This window comes from Carex rostrata, chromosome 4 (genome assembly GCF_964058835.1).
Source record: "Carex rostrata chromosome 4, lpCarRost1.2, whole genome shotgun sequence".
In the NCBI taxonomy this organism is placed as follows: domain Eukaryota; kingdom Viridiplantae; phylum Streptophyta; class Magnoliopsida; order Poales; family Cyperaceae; genus Carex; species Carex rostrata.
In genome coordinates this window covers 5855878-5883532 of record NC_135921.1, presented here as the reverse complement: position 1 = coordinate 5883532, position 27655 = coordinate 5855878, and the positions used below count along the sequence as shown (strand labels likewise).

At 32.4% G+C, this 27655-nt stretch overlaps 1 protein-coding gene, 1 long non-coding RNA gene and 1 pseudogene across 4 annotated transcripts in view; 1 reads left to right on the top strand and 2 right to left on the bottom strand.

Moving 5' to 3' along the window:
- The window catches only part of LOC144552869 (putative GPI-anchored protein At4g28100), a 66743-nt gene extending 54730 nt beyond the window's left edge, over nucleotides 1-12013 (bottom strand). The window contains exons 1-3 of one of the 2 annotated variants that reach the window (XM_078300892.1): nucleotides 11376-11935; nucleotides 10787-11059; nucleotides 8961-9336 (exon numbers count right to left, since the gene is read on the bottom strand). In XM_078300892.1, the coding sequence (XP_078157018.1) occupies nucleotides 8983-9336; nucleotides 10787-11059; nucleotides 11376-11810 (1062 nt within the window). In that variant the 5' untranslated portion in view covers nucleotides 11811-11935 and the 3' untranslated portion in view covers nucleotides 8961-8982. Of the gene's footprint in view, nucleotides 1-8802; nucleotides 9337-10786; nucleotides 11060-11375 lie in introns of those variants that run through there. The other variant, XM_078300891.1, reaches the window with a different exon arrangement.
- Nucleotides 3585-4217, top strand: LOC144552440 (uncharacterized). Its single transcript, XR_013511151.1, has 3 exons — nucleotides 3585-3862; nucleotides 3943-3962; nucleotides 4159-4217. It is a non-coding gene; the product is annotated as an uncharacterized LOC144552440 (long non-coding RNA).
- A 13081-nt stretch (nucleotides 12014-25094) lies between the features above and the next one.
- On the bottom strand, nucleotides 25095-26755 carry LOC144552864 (inosine-5'-monophosphate dehydrogenase pseudogene; annotated as a pseudogene). The gene has a single exon (XR_013511256.1). The product of XR_013511256.1 is annotated as an inosine-5'-monophosphate dehydrogenase pseudogene (transcript).
- Between the last annotated feature and the right edge of the window lie 900 nt (nucleotides 26756-27655).

Genomic DNA, 27655 nt, shown 5'->3' with positions numbered 1-27655 from the left:
AAATAGTTTATGTTTGAACAGGAAAATATCTAATTTTCAATTTTGAATAAGTAAATATCTAATTAAGGGAGTTTTGATACTGATATTTTTCTGTTTGGATTATTATATGATTTATTTGTGTGGAATCATGTGAATAATATTGGATATTTTTCTGTTTGAATGGAAGATGCATTATAGAAAATTCAATGTAGATCAAAAGAATATGATATAATTAATTAAGTACCATTCTAAGTTGTTTGTCGGGCCGAGCATTTTCATCATCAGCGCATCTCCATTTGTAGCTGATATTTTTTTTCTAACATTTAGCACTTCTTGTGCCTCTCCGGCTTATAGGATTGGAAACTGATGGGATACAGATCAGATAGTCATAAGCCATATTATTGGTATTTATTTTTCAGATACATATACGAATTAGATATTAAATAGATACGGATACAAATCAAATATTAAATGAATAGAGATATAATTCAAATATCTAATTTAAAAACAGTAAAAAGTTTAACATATTATTCAATAAATTATTTTTTTGTTAGAAAATAAAGTAACATAAAATATAAATATAATTCAGACATTTTGTAATTATGTGAACTAAATATTTTTTTATTTTACAAAATATATTTCTCATTTACAAAAATATATCACCAACATAACCATATTTCTCATCAGAAAGATATAAACAAAAATAAATATTCATATCTAAACATATATAGTTCTAAAACAAATAGAGAAAAAAATATAAACACATACAATTATTCGTATCCGTAACAGTGTCTAATATGTTACAAAATATTTCAGCGCTACCAGTCTCTAAACAAATATATGCCACAAACTTAATTATATAATAATCATTTTCAAACAAAAAAGTATCAGTATTTAATACGTTAAAAAAAAATCAACGCTATTAGTGTTTGAACAAATTTCTGGCACAAACTTGCTTTAAATCATATAATATTTTTTTTATTCAAATGCCTCAGGCTTTAAATCAGTAAAACAAATCAGCGCAGAAATATCATTAAAAATAAGAATATAATATTTAGTGGCCGGTAGAATTCTGAGCCTTGTTTAATTTGATAATTACTTAAAGGTAGAATTCTCACTCACTTCTTTAATTAGTTAATATGAGAGAGAAGGGGTAAATTAGATATTTATTGGTAAAATTTTCTCTCAGCACTCAAAACTTTAATTTGTACTCCTAAAATAATCATATATGTAACAAGGAAAAACTAAGTTTAGTGTCAAAAAAATCACTCATATTTACAATTTTACAAAGTGTTTTTTTAGGATTTGCGAGCAACCAGCTAACAAACATATTTTCATTAAAAAAGATCTAAAAAATTATGTACATCAACAGACTGATATGTCCGTTATTTACATGTACCAGTATCCACCTGTGTATCTAAACTACAAAATATTACTAGAATTTTTGGTCCTGTTTGTGGCCATTCTTACCTGTTCCTTCTTGAATCCCAAATAAATGACAAAAAAAAAAAAGATAAAAAAGAGAGTTAAAATCTATAGATTTGGAAAATGATATAGCATCTATAAAGAATGGAATTGTGTGTTGAGAGCACTCAATGCTCTGAAAAAAGAGGTAAGCAAATAAATGGAGAATCACAAAAGAAATCAAGACAACAAACAAGCAAGCACAAGTAATAAAAGATGACACAAAATTTTACGTAGAAACTCTTTTGAGAAAAAATTACGAGTGCACACGGCACAAATCCACTAAAATTAAAGAATCTTACAAGTACAAAAAGATTAGAAATTTTTAATGGCACTGTCTCCCACACTCTCTTACAAGTTTCAAAAGAAAGATAACAAACTCTAGACAAGCCCAAGTGAAGAGACAACAGAAACGACAGAAGCAGCTCTAACTCAACGCGACGAAATGGCTCAGACATCTCTGGAAGCAGCGGCACCTTTTAATTGATCTCAAACAATTAAACACCATCGCCCATCGGCTTGCTTAATTCCTACCGATAGCAATAACCATAGTTCGGCAGCAGCTTCAATTAAAGACTCAATGCCAACTGTTTGACCAATGTTCCGATGGCAAAGCTCAAATTGAATCAGCAGCTTCAATCGGAACCATATATACTCAAATCAAGTACCATCGGTCAAAACCGATAGGAATGATATTCCAAACAGTGCCTTTAATTAAACCATAACAGCAACGGCGTGATGCTTCTGCCGATGGCAAAAGGTCAAATTACCATCGGTCCAAATTTCTGCCGATAGGAAATGAACCAAGCAACATCGGTTAAACTTAAAAACCGATGACAAAGGAAAAACGGGCTGGATCCATTAATTGTCTTCAACTCTAACATTGTGCTGTGTCAAGTAAAATAGCAAAAAGAAACCTGATTCTTTAGAAAATAGATAAATGATCATTTTTTAGGTTAAGTGATAAGATAAATCACTACTTATTTTACTCCTATTAAACTCGTGGGGATTGGCTAATGGCTGGTGGATTCAGAAATGGGATAAGGACTCAGATGCCGCCAACCAAATATCTTGTGTGTCAAGATCAAAATTAGTAATTTCTCTCATGAATTCTGGCAGCAATTCTTTCTCCATGAGGTGGTATCAAGTTTTGGGGAAATTGAGTGCATAGACAAGGATAATTTGAGAGAGACAGATCACACAAAATTTGATATGCTCATAAAATGCATAGACCTCAAACGAATTCCATTCTCAACTCTCCTCCCATGCGGAGAACAAAGGAAGGAATGCTATGTCAGAGTGTTAGACTGGGCGTATACCGGCTGGGTGCGGCTCGGGATGGATTCCATCTCGATCATTGAATTCTCTTTGGTCATAAAATGCATATACCTTAAACGAATTCCATTCTCAACTCTCCTCCCATACAGAGAACAAAGGAAGGAATGCTATGTCAGAGTGTTAGACTGGACGTATACCGGCTGGGTGCGGCCGGAAGCTACAATAGAACCAAACCATGGGAACAAAGAGCAACCACCAGACTCGGACAATTGGCTCAAAGAGGATGAGGAAGGCAGCCCCATATTTAAATTAGCGTTCACAACAGGTAAAACAATGGATGAGGAACGCCAATTTAATTTCTCTAATAAACATTACAGCCGGATTATACATGCCAGTAGCAGATTAAGAACTAAAACACAGTTATAGTTATAAAGAGTAGTACTGAAAACAAACAATATGGAAATCAAAGTTGGGCAAAATTATGATCTTAAAAGGAAAACAATTAAAAGAAATGAGCCAGCTAGTATGATATTAATGTCACATGATATCAACTCCAAAACTGATTAGATAAACTTCAAACAATGAATTCAAACCATTCAAACTGATTTACTCTATGAGTGATGTTTTTATGTGCAAAATTTATATTTTTTTTGAGTTAATTTAGTATCAAGTGAAGCGGTCAGAAATCTTAAAAAATAAATGCATTAAAATGAACTTAAATACTCTCACATATGACTCGTTGACTGTTTGACTAAATTAACTTAAAATCTTTGAACTCTCTGATATGATGTGTGCGTGGGTTCTATCTTATAGAGCAATTAAATTAGCCTTCACAGCAGGTACAAGCTTGAGATTTATAGTTTTCGTAGATCATATTTATTGAGGGATTGTACGATTTGAATAAATCAGATTGAAAAACTCAAACATATTTGACGAAGAGGTTTTCTCAAGCACTTTGAAATTGATAAACTTTGGAAGGCCTCTCTGTATCAGAGTTCAAATTACTGCTCTTTGACGAAGGGGTTTACATAAATTGAAGGCCCATCGCCAAGCTACGACGGCCCGTGAACTTTATAAGCCAGTTATTGGGCCTAAGCCCAATCTCCAAGGATTTTCCTTTAAAATTTGGTTTGTATAGAAAGTTTCCTATTCACATAAAAATAGTTTTGTACTGCAAGTTTCCTATTCATTTCTCTCTTTAAAAATTGTTTTGTATTCAAGAGATGTTAATTGTTGTATATGTACCCCTCTTTAAATTATAGAACGATCCGCTGCTATTCTTTCCATAATATTTCCATACTCTTCTCTCTATCTCTCTCCACTTTCTCTCTCTACCTTTTCTCTCCACTTTCTCTCTCCTCCTCTTTTGAAGAGAGAGATAGACACATAAAGAAAAGCACGAAGCTGCTATTCTTAGAAGAATAAGAATAGCAGCAGATTCGTATCCTTAAATTATAGGTTGCCAATTATCATAGTAGAAAATTACATAACATGCGTAGAAAGAAAGAAAATAGACAATAAGAAAATAAAAGAAAGCTATTAAATTTGTCAAAAAAAAATTGAAGCCTGAAAACAGCTTGGAGATTTGAGATGCAGCAGTGGTGTGATTTATCAGGAAAAAAAAAGATGGGGAATGATAAAAATATATAATCCAATCTATTGTTATAAAAATAATGTTGCAAATTTATGTCTCTAATGAGCTTTTTAACCCCCGTTTTCTTATAATTTTTACCTCATGATCAAGTAACACAGGTTTAATTTGCTCTTATCAAGTAATTACCGGACTTATTTGAAGCGATCAAGAAACTCAAGTCGCCAACTATGCGTCAATTTTCGCCTAAATAAATATTCTAGATGTTCATAAGACATATGACCTTTGGTAAATAATTCATAATTAGTACTTATTTAATAATTTTTTAAAGCTACTAAAACTTCTTTGATTTTTTTTTTCTTTTGTCAGGAAGTTTCATGAAAAGTTGAAAACTGTTGGGATAATTTGTGCCCATTTTGTAAGTTTGAAAACATCAAGTGCAGTACAAAAAAAGTCCGTACCGATGGGATATATGGATTATGGAATATGGATTCGATACAAAACACATCCCCCTTCTAGTCTTGAGATTTCATCATTTCAATCTTTTAGAAATTCAATAACAATTTCAATTTTCCGCAATTAATTACTCTGTGTTGGTATTTTATCAGCCTGAAATATACTATATTTTTGTATTTTAATTATTCTATTTTTTGGTTGTCAGTTTATCATTTTTTTTATCTGATTAGTATACAGGTTTCCTTTAATAACTCTTAAAATATTTATCATTTGGATGAGAAGGAATCCTTTGATAATAATTATTTTAATAACTTAAGCAATAGTTAAAAAATAAAATGAAAAATGGAAAATAATAGAAATAGCTAAACCTAGTTTCTAAGAGACAATTAATTTGTTGATAAGCCCAGTTCAGGAATGAAGACCAGCTACAGTTTTAGGGGATTAAATTTGAATTATGTGCAAATAATTATACGCAATAAGTAGGTATTTGTATGTGCAATTTTGTTTGTAGACAATTACATTTCTTCACGCAATGAAAAGAAATAATATAAGCATACGCCCGACATTTTGTATCTAGGGGAACTTAAAAAATTATATAAAAATATCAATGATTATGTTTATTTATATATATTATATGAACAAATAGGCTTAGTTGTCATCAATATAGTTTGTGTCGATTTATTATCATTTTGATCAAATTCAAGTCTTTGTCGAGTCCATATATCAAAGGTATACAAACAAATATCACTCTAGCAAGTAGCAATCATTATTTTAGTTCCATTTAAATCATAAAATGCGGCATGCATTTTGTAAGTAATTGTCCTTGCATTGCGCTTAAAGTGATATTAAAATGCATATACAGTTAAATATAAAAATTTCACGTGCATTTTTAATAGAAGCACCGCCAAATTTTTTTCAAAAAAATACAATTGTCTAAAAATCCAACCAAAAATACATGAGAGTTTTAATCAGAATTTTTGTTCTCGTAAATAATAAGGAAAATATTGGTTTATATATCATTAAGGATGAAAAGTCTGAAATTTGAAATGAGTTATTAATTTTTTGGCAAATATATACAAATAATAATAATGTAAAGAGTGTAAATTAGGTATTTCTGAAAGCATCTACTGGACCATCATTTTTTCACGGGGGATATCCAAAGATAACTGGGAAGCACCACATTATATACATCGACAAGTGATAATAATACACAAGGGCATAGGATCCAATCCTGCGACTACAGGAAATTAGAAAGTGAGTTGTGAGGTGTGTGGAGGGGTGTTCAAACGGTTTGGTTTATTTGGTTTTCAACTTAACCAAAAAATTTCGATTTAACACAGGTTATCAAAACCAACTAAACCGAATTAATCGAATTATATTGGTTCAAGTATAATTTATAGTTTGTTTGATTCAATCATTGCTTTCTTTCTTTCTTTCTTTCTTTCTTTCTTTCTTTCTTTCATTTTAGTTTAAATATTTTAAAACATCTGTATGAAATTGAACAATTTGTGTATGAACATGTGTAATTTCCGTTAATAATGACACCAATAGGTTTATTTCGGTTTGAACCAAACAAACCAAAATTTACTTTAGTTTATTCGGTTCGGTTCTTAATCGATTCGATTCGGTTCTATTTTTTAAAACCGAAGAAAAATTTAATTTAGTTATTTTAGTTCGATTTCAACTTTCAACAAAACCGACCGTTTAAACACCTTGGATGGGTGTGTTGCTTACTGTGATAAAAAAAAAGTGATAATAAAACATTACAAATAGTTATAGTTTAGAGTATGGCTAATATAACATCAGTGTCATTTCAGTATATATAACACCAACTCCAAAACCTATCAAATCGAGTTCAAATGATGAATCCAAACCGTTCAAACCGATATACTTCATTAGTTGTGCGTTTACATGTAAAATTTATAAGTTTTTGAGTTTATTTGGTATCAAGTCAAGCGGTCAAAAGTGTGAGTTTTTAAGTTAATTTTAATACATTCATTTTAAAATATTTTTACCGCTTGATTTGATATTAAAATAACTCGAAAATATAAAAAAAAATTGTATGTAAACGCATCACTCGTAATGTAAATCGGTTTGAACGGTTTGGATTACTCGTTCGAAGTCAATTTGATAGGTTTTAGAGTTGGTGTTATATAGATTAAAATGAGACTGATGTTATATTAGCCAAACTCTATAGTTTATTGCTAAGAACAGACAAACATCCTCCGGGATGCTCTCCTTGCAATGTGTTTGGTACATTGTGAACTATTAAAAAACAGCAGCAGCCGACTACTATTGATTTTGTACGGTCCAATTTAATTTAAATGGACCAAACTTAAGTAATAAGATGTTTTTATATCTCCATTCTCTTCATTTTATTATTAAGCACGTTGGGTGTCCGATTCGTCAACAACTATGATTGAAAGATAAAATTTCGGATTTATCTCATCTCTCCAATCACATAATCTGTCTTATTTTGATTAAATGCATATGTTTTATGTATAGAAGTCTAAATTTAGTTAAAAACATGCTCGCCACACGTATTGCTACACGATATGTTACAATTAAAATTGAGTAGACTCTCCAAAATTTAGCAATATATTTCTCCATTTTCTTATTTCTTCATCTTCAATTGAGCAGACTCCACTTTCCGTTTTCATTTTCTTTTTGTTTCCTTCCTTTTCATTTCTATACGGATCACAATGGAAATTGATTTTTTTTCTTTATTTTCTTATTTCTCTTTTTCATTTTTATACGGATCACAATGGAAATCGATTTTTTCTTTATTTTCTTATTTCTCTTTCTTTGTTTCTATATATATTTGTTGGAAGTGTATTTGAGAAACTCAAAATTTATTAGCATTCGTAATATTTGTTAATTTGAGGGACTAAACCGAAAATTGAATAGTTGTTAAATATTTGCCAATTGGACAAACCTCTTGATTGTATATATGTTCCTGTTCCGATTTTCTCTGTTCAAATTCTTTTAATCTTTGATTCATTAAAATATTAATGACCTTTTAATTATCGAATATTTTGGATGCGTTTTCTTTCCTTTACTGAATTTAATTAATTGTTTACTATATAAATTCATCTTTCTTTCATTTCCGAGATAGAGAATATAGCATAAATAAAAACTGATTTTGTTCCATCTTTCCATCCGAAGAGAGAAGAGAAAATATATAATTCTTTTATTCTCTCATTCAACCATTTTAAATTTATCTCAATTTAAATTGAATTCTGGTCTATACTGGATATTACAGAGTTATCATCAGTTGTTTCTATAACATGCTCAAGGAGCAACAATCCTGAGTTATTTTGGCTGTGTTTCCATCTTGTACAATGAGACAGAATACGCTTAAGGATAATGTTTTGCACGATCTGAATAACTCCATTTCAATTTGATTAATTTTAATTAATTTATAACTATCCAAATATTTTGAAAATTTATCTCAACAATATTGCTATGAAAAATCTAAAATCTAAATATATTTTCAATTTTGATACCAGCCTCAAATTAGAAAAAAAAAATTAAAAACAAAAAATAGGCTACATTTACAAAAAAAGACATGTATTAGTTAAACAAGTTAATGTCAACAAAAAAGTCTCTTCATATTCTATTTTATCTTATAATATATTCCCGTTGCAACGCCCAGGTATGATACTAGTATCTTTTAAATGATTCTCACCTATCATTCATTTAATAGTAATAGTACAAGTGAATTCTCTAAGCAGCAACAAAGTATAATTTCTCACTTCCAAAATTAGAGATTTGTCTTTAGTTGCCTATGGCCTCTTTCAGTAATTTACAAAATCACCCCAGGTACCACTTCAACTAAAAAAAAAAAACCAAAGAGTGCACCACTTGACCCAAAAAGAAGAAGCTAGATTAGTGCATGACATTATCTCAACTAAATAATGGAATTTATGATCATTCTACTTTTTTTTTGGAAATATCACTTGTGCAAAGTCTCAGTCTCTAAATCTCCTCAAAAGAAGAGGGAAAAAGACTTATAGAGTCCCACAATAAAATAATTTTCGCATACCTAGCTTTCTAATGGTAAATATTAAAATAAGGTATAGAGAGAGAGAGAGAGCAAATCAAAATTTCTAAAAAGAAGGGGGGGTTAATATAAAAAGAATTTACAAGGCCAGAAACAAACAAAAAGGAAAGGACAAACCAAGGCCCCAACCCAGTCACATCTTTCACACATCTCAATCCATCAGCAGCCCGTGCCAGAGCAGCAAACACAGGAATCCGACAACGAGCAGCCGCAAACAACCAATGAAATGCAAGGAAGGAGGCGGGGCCCCGGAGGAATCCGCAGTGAGGCGCTGGAACTGGAGAGAATCCACAGCCAAAGGCATGTTCTCTCGGTCTGGACTGCACGTGCTCTGCATGTGAGCAACACTATTTGTGTATAGCAACGCGCGGAGCACAGCTGAGACGGTGGGGATGTATGCTGTTTTGTTGCGAGCTAGGAGCCACGTCAGCCCCATGAGCTGGCAGTCCCGGCCCATCATTTTGCTCTCTCTGTTATTATCTCCAGCACCTGGCACACCCTTCAGCTATATACACCAGAAAAATACAAAATCAGTTCAGATATTTACAATTTATTAGGTGTTATGAATTTCAGATTCTCATACTTGGTAACATTTAAAAGAGAATTTTTTTTTTAGAAATAGAAAACAAATCAAATTGATTGTCTTTTTTTCCATTCAAAATTTGTGGTCAAGATGAGGTTAGAATTTAGGGTTTAACAATGGTACTATACGGACAAACGGTCCCCAAATCTATGGTCAAGATGTGATTTAACGTCCGAACAAATTAAATTTTAAAAGAGCTTTCTATTTCCAGCGAACACTTGGGTATAGAATTTGAACAGAGATAAATGGATTGAAAAGAAAAAAAAAAATGCTATAGTATTAAATGTCCATGCATGAGTAGCTTGGGACTCATTTAATGAGAATGAATAAATTGGTTTGCCGCAAATTTGGGTAGAAAAAACCTGGATCTAACATTCCTTTCAAAAGTACACAAAAACCGTTAACATAGAAATTCACCAGTGAAACAATTCAAGATGTCTCCTACTTCATTTACTGCATATTTCAGTTTTTTAGAAACATAGCAGTAAATGTCTCCTACTTCATTTACTACATACTTCAGTTTATAAGAAGCATGGTTCATTTATCTTCTTTTTTTAGAACAACTGGCTTAGGCAAATCTACAATGAATGAGGCCAGGGTACTATGCATAGGGAATATTGGTGTGTATCAGTATTTAATATCTCTATACTCTATTTATAAAATACTGATACAGTTTTATTACACATGTAGAAATTTTTTAGATCAAGCTTTATAGTTTTTAGAAATTTTTATTGTTTTCTTACATATGTAGAAAATCACTTGATTGGAAGATTCTAGACCATTCAAAAATATTGATTTTTCATATATCTAAAAAATTGCAAAAAACAGAGCCCTGAAAAATGTAAAATTTAGTCTGCAGGTACATATTCGTATGAAAATCATGTTGAACGGTTCAAAATCACTTTTTGACCTATGAAAACAAAACAAAAAAAATTGATATGCATAGTACCATAGCCTCATATTTTTTAAATTTTAGGAAAAATCACCCTTATTGAGCTTCCGAGCAAACAAATAGAGCATTTGAAAACTTACCACAAATGTATACTAGGACAAGGGATCTTTTCTAGTTCTCTTCACATGCTAAAAGTGGTCCCTTTTCAAGAGTTGTTATGTGCCACAGTACAAGATAATATATAAAGATTATTCTTATTGACTAAATAACAAAGATACTTGGTTTAAATTAATCTTAGTTTAACTAAAAGCAACTTTCTAACAGATACTGTCTTATACGGTTATACCTCGTAAAAATTAATTTAAGATTTTCCTAAAGCAATGCACCAACACCACAATTCAAATTTACCCATATAAATTTGTAAAAACATCAGTTTATCAAACAGACTATATAAAAAAATTATGTATCCAAATGATATACCTTTTGAAGTGACTGAACGCACCGGGTGCACCCAGCATAAGACGCATTCCGGCAACTCTTCTCTAAATCCCGTACAGCGGCAGTTGGCGTGGCATTTCGTGCTGTCAAAGACTCCAATGGCTGTGTGGCGTTGGAACCATTAACAGGAACAGAGAAGGCGGCAGGACAGCGAAGCGACCCGATCTGGTGCAGCCTGATGCCGCAAAAGCAAAGCACCGTGTCGCATGTATCATTCGGCCGAGATAACTTCACACCTTTCTTGTCTAGCGCTTCCTAAAATAGCAGTTGAGATACAAATTCTTTGAAAAATGTACCATGTAAACATTATTTCAGATTTTATTTGGAGCATGTCACATTTTGATGAATTTGTAAATGGTAAATTTATAGTCACAATATCTATAATGTGATAAAGCTTGAAGAACATCTTGCATTTTCACTAGTTGGAAATATGAAGCACAATATAGTGCTTCAGTCAGACTGTATAGGTCCAATAATTTATTTACACTATGATACAGGCTAGAAAAAAATATTGTCAATAACATAGGCTTAGTTTCATTAAAGAAAGGAAACGTTACTACTAAGTACTTACTTGTAACGCATCGACGCACATCTGGTTATCGTAAGGTACCATGGGACCATCCTCGCCGTACGATGCCACATCGGCAGGAGGATCAGATACCTCCAGAGCGGATCGCGCATGAGCAGCGAAGAGCCACGCGGCGAGAACGGGACAGCATCGGCCACGGTCGAGGTTGGCGGCACCACCACGGCCTCCGCCGCATGCAGCCGAGACGCCGCCGAACAGCTCGTTAGAAAGATCGAGGTGACACGTGCCATTCTTTGCTTGAGCGACAGGAAGAGCAGGGACAGTGTTTGAGGCGAGTTCGCCGGGGTTTAGAGGCTGTTGTTCGTTCGAGTAGGAATCTGGCGTGATGACCAACTCGGGCAACGTCATCACCGGAGAGATGACATAGATTATGAGAAGGAGAAGGAAAAGGAGCAATGGCGATGAAGCAACTCGCATTGTACTATATTGCTTTTTTTCTCTGTTTGTTATGCTTGCTGTTTTGGGGTTTTTGTTGTTGAGATTGGAGAGAAGAGAGAAAAGGTGAGTATCTTTTTGAAAATCTGAAGGGGTTTGGGATTTGGGATTTGGGATTTGGGGAGTGCGAGGAGGGTGAAAAGGGAGGTGGTTTTGTGTGTAAAAAGACGCAAGCACCCAAGCAGAGAGACAGAGAGAGAGAGAGAGCATATAGTGTATAGTAGCACCGGTGAATTCACATCCCCTCAGGTTACCGAACTGAGTACTATTGAATCAGACGGCCCAAAATTGTTCTATTTAACTTGGCACGAATCTCAATGCACAAATAATCCTGCCCCTCTGTCATCCCGAATCCCGATCGGATGAGAGTAAATCTGAACCGTCCATTTCAATTGTGTTGAGTCAGGTACCTGGGAGGATACGGATTCAGAACCGGTGCGGTGTATGTAGGACCTAAGCCTCCAAGGAGAAAACAACAGCAGGTACGGGGTACCTACCTAAACAGGGTCACAAGCGCTCTGTGGTCCTCAATCGGACAAAATTCGGTCCGATACCTAATGAAACCGTTCGATATTCATCGAGATTCTAACGCATCAAATATACGCGAATTTTAACGCAGATCGAGCTGTTGAGATCGGAAGTTTGACTGAATTTAATCCAGTACCCATAGAACGGACCTCCACTCTGGTCATGTGGACCGTGAAAATTATTTGGTTATATCTGAACCATGGGAGAGAGATCACGAGGACTGTGATGAGTATTAGGACGTGTTCGGCGTGTTACTGTTCAGAGTGAAAAAAATTTATTTAGACTGATTTTTTTTATCAGATGAACAGTAATTTTCAGTTTTTATTTCTATTCCTATTTTTAATAGGGACGCTGAACAGGCTCTTAGAACTTGTTCGGCTGACGGAGGTGAATAGAAATGGAAATGAGATTGTAAAATTTTTGAATTAATTTTTACTGTTTATGTGGGAAAAAAAAATTCAGTCTGACATTCGACGAACACATGGGATTGGGAACGGATTTGAGATACAGGTCAAAATTAACCATCGGTTATTGTACGCGTGCAAAGAAAAAAATTCAGTTGAACTAAATTTTTTTCTTCCCACGCGAACACGTCCTATGAGTGAATTGTTTTTTTTCCACGTGAATAGTAAATTCCGAACACTCCCTTAAAGCCTGTTCGGCTCCGTTATTATTCGCATAGGAAAATAAAAATTCAGTTCAATTGATTTTTTTTTTCCCACAGAAACAGTAAAAAGCAGTTCAATTCCTATGCCTACACCAATTCCTATTATTTTAAAGCTCGTGTATTGATGCGTGATCTAGTTTGTCCGAATTAAATCTGATGGTTAAAAATTTCCAGAAACTCTCAATTTGAGGATGCAACTGCTGCTGGTGGTCCGATATTCATGCCTGTCTTACATTTTATCCTTCTTGAAGACTTAAACTTTGTTCCATCTCATAAGCAAAGAAAAAAAGGATAAAAAAGTTGTATAGTAGATATAAATAGTTGTAAATTCAAATATAATTAATTTTTGTGTTAAATATAAACACTTTTGAGGTGCAATAATGGATAGATGGGAGAGGGAAGTTCATGCATATAAACTTCCAACAAAATTTTCCCTATATTTAATTAAATTTGAGAGCGTATGAGTTGAAGTGTGCATGCTTTGTAAGAGTGTGCACTTGAAAAAAAAAAAAAAAAAAAACTGAGAAACCGATCCATAGCCGCACTGAAAAATTTTAAAATATAAAGAAAAAAGAAAAAAAAGCTAACTTAGCACTGTTATCCCCGAAATTTTTAAATATACCATTTTATAAAAAATGTTAAACCAAAACACCAGTTCTGGCTGTTTTTTACAAAAATCGCATGGCCGCTTGCCCTGGAAGCGGCCACATGGAGCTTGGCCGCTTTGGAGGGAAGCGGGCACCTATTATGGGCCGCTTTGGAGGCCAGCGGCCACTGTTCATTAATTTTTTTTTTTTTTTTTTTTTTAAAACAGAATTTTTTTTTTTTATTGTTTGTATTAAAATATTAGAAATGTTGAATATATTTCTTTGAAAATAGATGAAATACAATATAATTTGATTTATTAGAAAGACTGCAACAAATAACCGGTTCAATATTTTTCAGGCCGGATTTTTCGTGGTTGTAAGAAAAATTAATATATTTCTTTATGTGTTATTGGAAAATAATAAAAATACTTAGATTTTGAGTTATTGATCCCGGTTCAAAAGTCACTTCTAGGTAATCCAGAAAATATTGTGATCTTTCTAATACATTTAATTTATAAAAAGTTATATCTTTTTTTAAAAATATTATGATCCTTAATAGAAAAACCGAAACTAGTTCATTTCGAACTAGAAGGATCATAATATTAATCGAACCAATTAATAGAAAAACCGAAATAGATTAAAAATTGAACCAAACTAGTTCATTTAAAAAAAAACTGAAACAATTAGTTCAAAGTTTTCTAATTCGGTTAAAAGCTGAATAGACTAGAAACCAATTAAGCAACCACCAGTGAGTGCAAATTGGCACGCTCGTATAAAGTTGATGCAAACCTGTCTATTTCTGTTTTTGTCATCAAAGGTTCCGAACTTCCAAGTGTTACACATTAAGAGGAAAGTAAATACACTTTAGATGGCTCAATTGCATGGGCGTGCAAACCTTTTTTTGCATATGTTATGATGCGTCACAATTTAGATGGTCCAATTTATCATAATTATGATGTGTCACAACCTGATTGGTCCATACTAAATTACTTTCATATTAAAAATAATTCTAAAAATAGATACAACTTTTTAAAAATTAAATGTACTAGAAGGATCATAATATTTTTTGTATTACCTAGAAGTGAATTTTGAACCGGGATCAATAACTCAGAATCTAAGTATTTTTATTATTTTCCAATAACACATAAAAAAATATATTAATTTTTCTTACAACCGCGAAAAATCCGGCCTGAAAAATATTGATCCGCGTTATTTGTTGCAGTCTTTCTAATAAATCAAATTATATTGTATTTCATCTATTTTCAAATAAATATGTTCAACATTTCTAATATTTTAATACAAACAATAAAAATAAAATTTTGTTTTCAAAAAAAAAAAAAAAAAAAAAAAAAAAAAAATGAACAGTGGCCGCTGGCCCCCAAAGCGGGAAAATATATCCTCTCCAATACCTGATAAGGGAATCTTTTACAATTACTAGATCTGAACCGTACTTTTTTACTTGGCACGAATCTCAAAGCCCAAAAATGGGGCCCCCTACAGTGACCCGAATCCCAAGCCGGTTGAGATTTAATCTCAAACCGTTAAGTAAGTCATCCTCTGCAATAATTGTGCAATACCTGAGAGGATACGGGTTCCCCAAAGCGGCCCATAATAGGTGCCCGCTTCCCTCCAAAGCGGCCAAGCTCCATGTGGCCGCTTCCAGGGCAAGCGGCCATGCGATTTTTGTAAAAAACAGCCAGAACTGGTGTTTTGGTTTAACATTTTTTATAAAATGGTAATTTAAAAAATTTCGGCTGTTATCCGGATGGATCACTGAGTTGTAACGTATCCAATAGAAAAAGAAACGTATCCAATAAAAAAAGAATAGTAACCGTAAGTCCAGAAAATAATTAAGAAATTTTAATTAAAACAATAATAATAACAATTCAAACAAAATAAGCAAATAACTAAGAAGTGATAACAATAACAGGAGTAGAAATAGGGTGTTCTTAATTTCATCAAGTTTTTTTTTGTGAACTTAGTTCTAAAATTTATTAGATTGATTTTAGTCTTTAGACAATAAATCTAAAATGTTAAAATTCATCTACTTAACTATTGATTTTGAAAGATTTTTTTTCATTCATCACTCTGAATTCTCAAGTAATGTGTCTAGTGTCTACATATGAAAATTTTAATTTTGAACTAATTTTGTATAGAGTCAAGTGGTGAAAACATCTATCAAAAAAATGAATGTATTAAAATTAATTTACAAACCTTCTGATTTTAACCACTCGATTTTATACTAAATTAATTTTAAAGTTTGAAATTTTTGCATGGAGACACATCACTTGTAAAGTAGATAAATTACAAATTTTAAACGGTTTAAATTTATTATTTAAAATCAATTCTAATATATTTTATAGTTTAGTTGACAAAAAAAACTTTGTGAACTCAAAAACACCCAAATTCACGACTAAAACTAGGGTGCTCTTAAGCTCACAAAACTTTTGGTGAGCTTAACTCTAAAACTCATCAAATCGATTTCAAATGACGAATCTGAACCGTTGAAACCCGCCCACCTTACGTGTGATGCATCTACATGTGAAATGTTTAAACATTCGAATTTATTTAGTATAAAGTCAAGCGGTCAAAAACCGTTCAAAAAATGAATGCACTTTATTAATTTATTAATCTTCTAATTTTGACCGCTTGACTTTATACTAAATTAATTCGAATATTTAAAAATTTAACATGTAGATGCATCACGCGTATGGTAGACGGGTTTCAATGATTCGGATTCGTCATTTAAAATCAATTTGATGAGTTTTAGAGTTAAGATCACCAAAACTCTGGTGAGCTTAAGAGCACCCTAGTTCTACTCCAAATTCACTCCAATAACTATAACAACAATAAATAAAATTAATTAATAATAATATCATGACCTGTCCAGCCTGGCTTAAAAATTATTAAATAAAATAAGTTCGCACCGTCCCTGGATAATAAAAAAGAATCTTAGTCTGAGGTTAGAAACAAAACGATGGCCTACTGTACTGCATTATCTGCATGTCAGACAATAATTTAAATAAAATGTATGGAATTAAGAAATGTTTTCATTAAATACAATATCTATCAAGACGGATTTAAGCGAGAATTATGTGCATTGGAAAGGACTAAGGAGTAGGTATAGTTGTCACCTTTCGGAATTCGTGCCAGAAACCTTGCCTCACTTCACCTGTGTAAACTGACAGACTTATAAGGGCCTGTTCGGCCGACAAATGGGAATGGGCGCGGGCACGGGATTTGAATTGAAAAACACTGTTTCCGTGGGAAAAAAAAAATTCAGTTCAACTGAATTTTTTTTTTCCCACGTGAATAGTGATCTGGCCGAACAGGCCCTAAGAGAGAGAAACTTATAGCTAGGCAGCATCCAAAGTTTTAATATTTTAGAAATATATTAAATATTTCGTTTTCGGAAAGGAAAAAAAAATAGAACTCTTTTGGTGTACTAGAATAAACTGTATTATTAATGAAGTTGAGTATTGTTCAAATTGTTTCACACAAATTTATGTAAGGTTGGGCTTAAAATCGTTTGATCTACTTGGAGATTTGAATGCCAGATTTCGAATTTTAATTTTAAACGGATCCGTAAGTTTAAACTGCTTATTCAAATTTTGATGTTAATCAGACAATTTTGACTCAATTTTGATGCGAATTTGTCCAAAAGCTCTTTGAAAAAACCTCACCCATTATTAATTTGGTTATTTAGAGTTTATATTTTGTCAGAAAGGGGAAAAAAAATGAAACATGCTTTTCAATTCAATTAATTATTAATTCGATTTGGTAGAGTTCTTATGTAGATTTTAGCAATTGATAACATATTATCAAGGTTTTAAATAGCAATCATCGCGTCATCACAGAAAGACTAAAAAAATGCTATCACAAATAGCGTAGCTATAGTAAAAGCTATCCAACATAGCATTTTTTGTTTAAAAATTATATTTTATATTTCTACTAATTATCAATATTGTGTAGTCTCGTAGAGTGATAAGTAACATAAAACTGATTAAAGAATTAGAATATTCATATGGAATCAGTACAAAGTCTAAAATATTATTCAAAATATCTCTAATAATATCATAAAGAATCTTTTTTTTCTTTCCATTCGTAATAATCTTAACATCATGGTATAAACTATATATTTTTTTCTATTAAAACAAATTAAGCATCATAACATAAACTTTTTTTTTCTATTTAAAAGCAAAAACAATTCAAACCTTGAAAAAAATTGATACTTAAAAAAAAGGTTCAGTTTGGACCTTTAAATAAAAGCCTATGTAGTATAGCATGTGTTATAGCGTGTAGCGCAAATAGCGGACCGCTATTATCACTATAGCGGTCGTAGCTGAAACAACGCACTTTTATTACATTGCTTAACGTTTAAGGTCTAAAAACGCTATAGCACCACTATTGCGTCGCTATAGAACACTGCATATTATTATTAATCTGCATGCAAAATCTAAGTAATCAAATTAATAATTTGATATTTAGTAATAATCTAAATGAACCAAATTAATAATTCCAATTTTTCAATAGTGTAAAAAATTTACCTTTCTAATTACTTAAAAGTATTTAATATATTTCTACAATAACAAATTCTGAGCAGGATCAGCCGTTGGCCCATTGGGCGTGACATAGTACGATACAGAAATCACGTGAGCAGATTGGTTCTGTAACTTCTGTTTGGCGCACCATGTTTGGATTTATTCTATCTATTTTTTTTCTTTATCCAAAAACCAACGGCAAAATTTGGACAGCTCTTTCAGAAATTTCTTTCTTTTTGCCAAAAAACTCTTCCAGAAATTCAGATTTTTGACCTGTTTTTGATGTCGGTTTCAGATTTCCTCTGGATACCTGACCTGACTGGTACCAGGAGATATGAAATGAACCGTTGCTTTCTTTTTTTTCTTTAAATTTTTTGTCTCAAATGTTGAATTGCATTAAGTTGGTATCTTGTTATGATCCCTAGGTTGGTAACATGTTATAGAAGTTTGGCTAGCATCAGTGTTATTTTAGTCTATATAACACTAATTTCAAAACTTATCGAATCAATTTCAAACGAGAAATTCAAACTGTTCAAATTGATCTACTTCATTAGTTGTGCGTTTATATGCGAAATTTATAATTTTCGAATTTATTTAGTATCAAGTCAAACGGTCAAATGTATGAGTTTTTAATTTAATTTCAATACATTCATTTTTCAACATTTTTACCACTTAATTTGATACTAAAATAACTCGAAAATATAAAAAAAATTTGCATGTAAATACATCACTAATAAAGTAAATCGATTTGACCGGGTTGGATTAGTCATTTAAAGTATCAATTTTGAAGTTAGTGTCATATGACACTGATGTTATACTAGCCGGACTCATGTTATAGATATATTGTATATTATATCGGTACAACTTAAAAAATTGACTAGTTATTCATTGAGCGATTTGAAAATAAAATTAAAAATTTAGTTTGATAATTATCTGATTGACAAAGTGAATTCAAGAAATTTGTCAAGTTTCGTAATTTCAAATAAATATAAGAGATATTATATATAAAAAAAATCACATTTTAGCGAAGTACAATACTTTAAAAAAATTTTGGATTACAAAATAATAATGTCTAGAATCTTTATCAACCAATTACAATTATCAAACAAAATCAATAACAACCGTCTATAGATTTGCTTGAAGAGAAATATATATTTATGTAATATTTAGAAGTTTCAAATATTTTCCTTTGATCAACATAGAGAAAGATTAGTGAACTTGTGTTCATGCAAATGTACTGGGATTAATGATTTCATCCATCATAGAGGAACACTCCAGATAAACTTCATTGGCAGCTTGGCACCAAGCACCATTGATTTGTGTCATGATAATCCTTTATCCTTACAAAATGATCAAAGTACCCATGAGCCTGAAAAGCATGACAAAAAGAAATCGCACTGTGGACCTGTGGTACTTTTATTTCCGTGCTAGTAGAAGCAAGTAACACAGCATGCAACAGTAACAGTAACCCAAGTAAAGGTTAAAAGAAAAAGATCAAGTGAAAGGGAACAGAGGGATGCAACTTTCTTTAACTGTTTGGTGCAGTCCAAGTCACCACTTGTTGTTTCTTGAGTCTGTATCCTCTGCATTACTTCACATCTTGGGTGTTGAAATCTCGACCGTGGATTCAGGATTTTCGTTGAGGGATTAAAAAATATCGATTTGGATTTAAATAACTAATTGGTTGAAACCTATTAGCTAATTGAGTTTGTTATAATTTTAACCCATAATGTAACTCAAATTATGAAACAAAGAATAGCTCGGAATAGCAGCTAACATGATATTTCTAAGGAATAGCGAAATAGCGTTTTTCTTTCATCCAAACGCGCTAGGTTCGAAATAGCTCGCCAGAAATAGCAGCTATTCCTGGATTAGCGCGATTTCTGTGTCAGAGAATAGCAAAATTGGTTTGGGCATAGCCCTCCAATAAATTTCAAAATTCATGGGGGGCATGCCCCTCCTGGCTCCACTTGAGTTCGCCCCTGTCAACCGTTCGATCAGAATTCAAGTCAATTCGGTCTATGTCTGCAATGCACATTCCCTTTAAACACTCGTGTCAATACGAATCAGACGGTTCAGATCTGTTCTAAAGAAATTCAAAATTTGAATTACTGCAAATGATATGAATTATTGTTTGTTTGGGCAATGACAAGACCGAATTAAACAGACCGACTTTTGGTCCTATTTGGAGACAACAAGCGGAGACATGTACCATTTCCCGCTATGCCCTCCTGTAATTTAGCCTTTTTGACCTTAATAGAACGCAGGTGTTGACTGAAATAACATAATAAAAAGATGAAATAATTGAACCTGTGGCCAATTTGTGAAAAAATGTCATGGCATGTCCGCATGGAAAATAAAATGTACGTTTGATCAAATTTTAGATGTTAAACCAAAAACAAAAGCTTTTATTGGTATCAAGTTGATATTTAGTTATTTACACATAAAAATATAAGCTGTCATTTAAATTTAATTAAAAGTTAAGTTTATGTCTGAATATTCATTTGCATAGAATTAATAACTAACAAATATCTTCCGAGTTCTCACCTTATTTGTCCACTTTGGGTCCATCCTGATGTGTTCCCAACTTATTAATAAAATAAAAGTTCAACTGAGGAATTTGAAGTCTTTTTTTGAGATAAAAGTGGCTTCTTTGGAATCTCATATTATTTCTCTAACCTCTTATTGGTGTAAAGCAAATTCAAATGATTTTTTTTTTAAACTAACTTTGATTCTTCCAATGGATGTAACATTTTTGTCACAGGCAGGCGCTATAACCCTATCGGGGATAGATACATCAGAGGAGGAAAGCAATTCTTGGGATTCCGAGGACGATCCTGGTCATGGTCTCGAGGGGTCCGACCTCTCTGAGTATCTACGTGACCGTGCAGACTGTGATGCCATAGATGCTGAATACTTTGCTGTCTCTGACCTGGCTACTAATACTAGTTCATCTCATACCAGCTCATCAGTTACCTCTTAGTTACCTTAAAAATTGAAATATGATAATACTCTATCCTTTCTTGTATAATATGACCTTACTTACTCTGTTAGCTTTACTCTTGAATGCTTTAGATATCTGGTAGTTGCTTTCCAACTGCCCAGATTTTATGTTTTTCTAAATGATTTAGATATCTGGCAGCTGCTTTCCAACTGCTCAGATTTTATATTTTCTGTGTAATATTTTGGAGTTACTTTGGACTTGCTTCTAAGCATGTTTTGTAATTTCGTACCAGTTTCTAAGGAAACAGGTGGTATAAATGTACAATGAATCACGATTGTTCAAATGTTTTCATTTTCTGTGCCTTCACTATGCCTCTATTTTTAAAAACTTTAATAACTCAAAATTTAAAATTTAGAAGTAAGAATAAAACCGTTAGATGTAATTTATGTTATTTTCACTATGTGTTCATAAAACATTATCACATTTCAATTTTGTTTTTATGTGAATCAATAAGTTGAAAAATAAATGTCTAAAAATTATTCACACGAGTACGTTTTTTACACGCTCTTGATAACAACCAAAACAAAATTGAAATATTATAAATTTTTACACATACAAATAAAATGATGTAGATCATATCCAACGGTTTAATTTTGACTTTTAAATTTTAAATTTTGAGTTTAATAAGTTTTTAAAAATAGAGGTACGATGGAGACATAAATGAAGGCGTTTTAACCCTCCTCTATAATATATCAAATCTCACTATTTTTATAGACAATATATATTGGATAATATAGATCACAAATATAACGCTGGATCTTAAATCCATGCTTATTTCTAAAAATTGTCAAATTGAGTTATAATATTTTGAATCACTAAATTTTTTGAATAACAAGTAAAACAACGGTTAAAGTTGGATACCTATACACTTCAATAAAAACACAAAAATTGGAACCCCACCCCACCTATGTTGTTGTCCTATTAGACTGTACTAATTTGATATATATGTTCATTGATTGTGCTTGTTTATTCTCATCTCCAATGGCGACAAGGAGGATAGATTGGGTATTAAAATCTCATAGGATAATACATCCATACAACATGACAAGTAACCATGTGCATCTCAGTAAAAACCAAACCAAGGTCTTCATAGCATAGGTCAGTGTGTCAATAGAATTAATATATTGTGTGGACAGAGAAAAACGTATTAAAAGGTTCGCTTGACATTAAATTTATTTGATAGTTTTGAAGACTTAATTCAAATTATAAGTTTAAAAAACAAAATGGTTATAGAGGTATTGTTGTTTATAGCATTTTTAATCATCAGTTATACTTATATCACACAAAATATGTAATTTGCACCAGGGGAGTTAATGATTTTCATATGATTAATTATGAAAGTTTAAAACTTAAAAAGGGCTGTGGGCCTACTTAAAAAGAAAAGTTAAAGACCTGAACAAAATATGGGCCCATATTTTAAAGATAATGCACCAACAATTAATTATGATGCATGAGAAAGTTGTAAGACTTTGCATCACACTCATTCTTTTTCAGTACTTTTCCCTCTTAATAAAATTTGAACATTTTTTTGCATGCCCATGGAAGACTAACAAATACCATATATACCCATTTAGTACAAGAATTGTCTCATATTCTCTTCTGAGATGTGACATAAAATCTTATAAAATAGGAGTTACTATCACCTAAACATTTTTTTTTTTGCAAGACATTATATTTCTCTTTAGTCTTTACAGCTCGGTGGGTAACATAATTTTTCCAAAAAGAAAGGGGGACCTTTTTTGGAAAAAGTTATCATGACATTATCAAAAGTGGTACCATAAAACAAATTATGAACAACTTAAATGGAGTTCAAAAAATGGCCCCCAAAACAATGATAAGAAGGGCAATTTGGAGATTGTAATTAACATAAATGGTCCTGAAATATCATGCGTCTAAATTAGAACGTGGAATTATATAAATAATTTTGCATATTATATTGAGTCTTTTGTTTTTTTACTTTGTAGACGACATGTATAATATTAAGTTGGTGCAGCTACATGTAATATAAAGGTTTTGAATATTTATTAATGAGCTTAAAGTGGAACATATTTCTTTTGGAAATTAAACCATGGAATGGGGAAGATAGATAATTTTACAATATCACATGGATTTTTTTTAATTTAATATTGTCAACATTATAAAGTAATATATTATAAGAAAAATTCATACCGTTTTTGTACCATCATCTAACTTTTTGAAGAAAAACGAAATGCCATAATTAGATTTTTCTCATGATGTCCTGAATATTTATACACAAAAAAGTAGCCACTCATCCAATGAAAGGATTTGAGGTTCAAAAAATACAGAGAAATTGCATTTTGCATTAACTCTCAGACTTTCACTGTGTGAAATAAATATACATGGTTTCCAAGGTTGGGGGTTAGCATCTAAGCACATGTAAAGAGACCAAAATTCAAAGATTGCAAAGAAAACCTAATCTCAATCATGAGCTATAGTCCATAAACCTTTACAACTGGTTAAATAATTGATACATCTAATCATTAGCTTAAAAGGATACGCCTTTTGAACATTACATGTGATATGAGTCTTCTTAAATATATTGTTCACTTGATTGGAGATGAAAGAAACAATAATTACATATGTCATCAACTTTTCTCATCCTGATATGATATATACAGACAGGTCATCATTTCTACATTAAACAGGTCTTTTTTTAGCTTTGACAGCAAAGAGTTTACCTAATTAAGTAGAACTGATATTCATATACATATTTTTTAAATTTAATTGGCTAATTGATGACTTTTTAAACAATTATCTGATTGTTATATTTAGGAAGAAATCGCCAAAAAGATCACGTTAATAATGTAATATATTCTAATAGAAAATAGATGGGTTTCAGTTCTCCTAGATTAATGACAAGTTTATCAATACTATATTTTCAGTTAGAATTTTTTTTATTTCTTATTATTAGCCTTAAATTTCGTATTTATACACTATGATGTAGTTTCGTACTCTTTAACTACATTTTAACTTTAATTGATTGTCAAAGATACTTATAATAAAATTTTATTGGTCCTTTCAATAATATTATTTTGGCTATGATTGAAGTGAGCAAGGAGCAAGATGATGTATGCACAAATATATGACTGAATTTTTCTTGGTTTGAAATTAAATAAAAAAATATGACAATTATTTTGATAGTTGCTATTTTGTACATAATTTCATTTTTATATGTTTAGAAATTACTTGCTATCTTTTATCAATACTACCTAGTTCTTTTAAAGCCTTTTATGCGAATAGGCCGCTCTAAATTTTTTTTAAGAAAATTGGCCTATTGGTTGTTGGGTTCAATTGTGTTTTGGGCCCAGTTTACATTCATCTTGTGGTGATAATTAACAATGTCATACTTTTGCCATCTCTATGCTACACCACACTCAAGCAGAAAGACAATTTGTAGCAAAATTTATTTCAATTTTCCATTGTTATTTCATATTTTAGTCAAGTGAAAATCAGATTGAATGCTATCAAAAGAGAATAAATAAGTATACAAAACCAATTTATGTAGGATATTCATACGTGAATAATTATTATTATTATCAAATATTGAGATAATTTTTATCGCAATACAAAAAATATATTTACAATCATGTCAATTATGTTTATTAAAATTATGATATCAATCCCTTTTTATTTAACTTTTCTAACCGAAGCAACAACATCATTGCAATTTTTTACGGTGGCTTCCGTACCATCTCCACATGCTTTTTTAGTAGCCTCAGCGCTTTCAGAGCAGCCCCAGTCCGAATCTCCAATTGCAATCTTGGTGAACCTACAGTGTATTGATTCATTCTTGAGCAGCCCCCAGTCACAACATCATTGCAATCTTGGTGAACCTACAGTGTACACGCCTCACAATTTCCAAAGTTGTATTGATTCATTCTTTTGAAAAGAAAGAGAAATCAAGCAGTAGCCATTAGACAAAGAATAGTCCCCCGAAGTTCTTATTAAATATTTGATGACATCAAACTAGAAACTATTTTTTTTTATTAAGAATTACAAACTACAAAAGGTACTGGCATCAAAAGTATTTCTTCTCATAAGATACCAAGCCATGGATACCTCCCTCTACTTGAGCAGCCCCAGTCCGAACCTCCAATCGTAGCTCCTCAGAGCGAAGTAGCTGGTGAGCTGAGGGAATGGAGGTAGCACCAAGATCCTGAAATCCCTGCTTCACGGCTTGCATCGTGTACGGCACGAATCTCAAGACTGAGCCCTTGTCAGCTACTGCTCCCACCACACCCTGAGCCACTTTCAATTTAAGAGTGTCGCCAAGATACCGCGCATCACTCCCCTTGGTCATCGCCTCAAGAGAGCCCATACCTCTGTATTTCTTCACTCTCCTACCATCTTTGTACTCATAGGTACCAGGGGCCTCGTGACTACCAGCCAAGAAGCTTCCCATCATGACGGTAGAAGCACCGAGTGCCAAAGCCTTCACAATATGCCCAGAATTTGAAATACCTCCATCAGCTATAATTGGTACATCATGATCCTTTGCGTATGATGCAACCTTGTACACTGCCGTTGCTTGGCCTCGACCAACCGCACAGACTTCTTGTGTGGTACAAATTGACCCGGAGCCCATTCCGACACGCAATCCATCGACGCCCACCTTAATTAAATTTTGAGCTTGTGCCATTGTCACCACATTTCCTCCAATTACATCAATCTCTGGATAGTTGAGCTTTATATATTTTATCAAGTCGGTTTGATAAGTTGAATTCCCTTGAGAACTATCAACAACAACAGCATTAATTCCTTCTTTGACCAGACATTTCAACCTCTCCTTGTCTTCTTCTCTCGTACCAATTGAAGCACCTACTGTGAACTTACCATCAGACCCCACTGATGGATTTCCCAATTTAGGGTAACTTCTAATTCTCTCTACATCCTTAGTTGTTACTAGGTCAACAATTTCACCATCTTCAGAAACTAAGGGGGCAAAATCAAGTCCTTCATTTTCCAAGAAGGCTGCCACTTGATTGAAATTGAAAGTTGAAGAAGTTGATTTAGGAGATTTGCGCATATATTCTAAGACTGGTGTGTTTGTTTTATCCGATAAACCTGACCAATCAGACGCCACCACAACACCAAGCAATGCTGACGTGGCAGTGCCTGATTCGGTTACAATAGCATATTCATGTTCCCCAAAATTAACAACAGGGTCATGTGGGGAATAAAACGGGGTGTTTGAAACAAAAGGTAGAGCACGTGACTTGGCTGCATGAACAAGTATTGACTGTATGGCGGGAGTGGTGTTGTTGTGGATTATTGCGACCCCACCAAGCGATGCCATAGCTACAGCCATGGCAGATTCCGAGACCGTATCCATAGGGGACGCGACACAGGGGATGGATAGGGGGACACGACGGGAGAGGCGTGTGGACAAGTCAACAGCATATGCCGGAAAGGAGATGTAGCCCGGTAGCATTATCACATCATCGTAGGTGTAGGAGAAACCTTGGGAGAAGAGGTGCGTTGCTGGAAATCCATCCTCGGCGCATGAGAGAGCGTTCATGGTGGATTGGCCAGAGAGATGGGAGGGACAAGGAATTAGTGTTTTGAGAGGAAGGAGTTCTGTGCCTCGTATTAATTCATTCTAATATCTTATGAGAAAAAAAAGTTATTTTTATATGTGGAACACATAATATCAAGAAATAATCTAATGTTACTTTTATTCAATTTCATACAAGTCATATTAATGATATGTTTTACACTTGTGAACAACTATTTTAAGAACAATATATAAAAGTTTATCAACACGAAAGTCATGTTTTATTTATAGGAGTTGTTCCACCAATCTGACGAATCATGTGACAAGTAAGAAAAATGTGAAGTTTTATTTATAGCAATACATTTAATGCCGGTTTAATATCTGGTATTTTTAGCAAAAATAACGAATTTTTGGGCTAACTATACAAATTAACCTTTTTAAAATATCTTCCGATTTTAGTTTTAACAACTTGAGCCATGTTTTATTTTATTAATTAATATATTTATTGTGACAATGATATTTTTAAATGCACCTATGTTTAAAATACTTATATTTTATTATTTATATTAGTTTTTAGGTAATTTGACGCTTAATTTCCGGAACTATAAATTAAGTGGTGTTAAATTATTTATTATTTTAATATAGGGAAATTATTAAATTTCGTATTGCAATATAAATTTTTTAATTTGAGATTTTATTTTGTAGATTTTATTGTCTACAAAATAAAAAAATAGTTGAAAACAATCACATGTACTAATAATCTTATAACGCCCAATAATTAAATAGATGTTATCTGCTATCATTTATGACAAATTTTTAAGGGTACTTTTTTGTATTTTGACAATCCAAGCAATGATGCAACAATAAATGCAATTTTTTTTCCATGTGCATACGATAATCTCCAACATTGAAGCTTCATATATTGTTTACATTTTAACAATATGCTTTCATGTATTTGCTATCTTTTATAATTGTAAGAATTGTA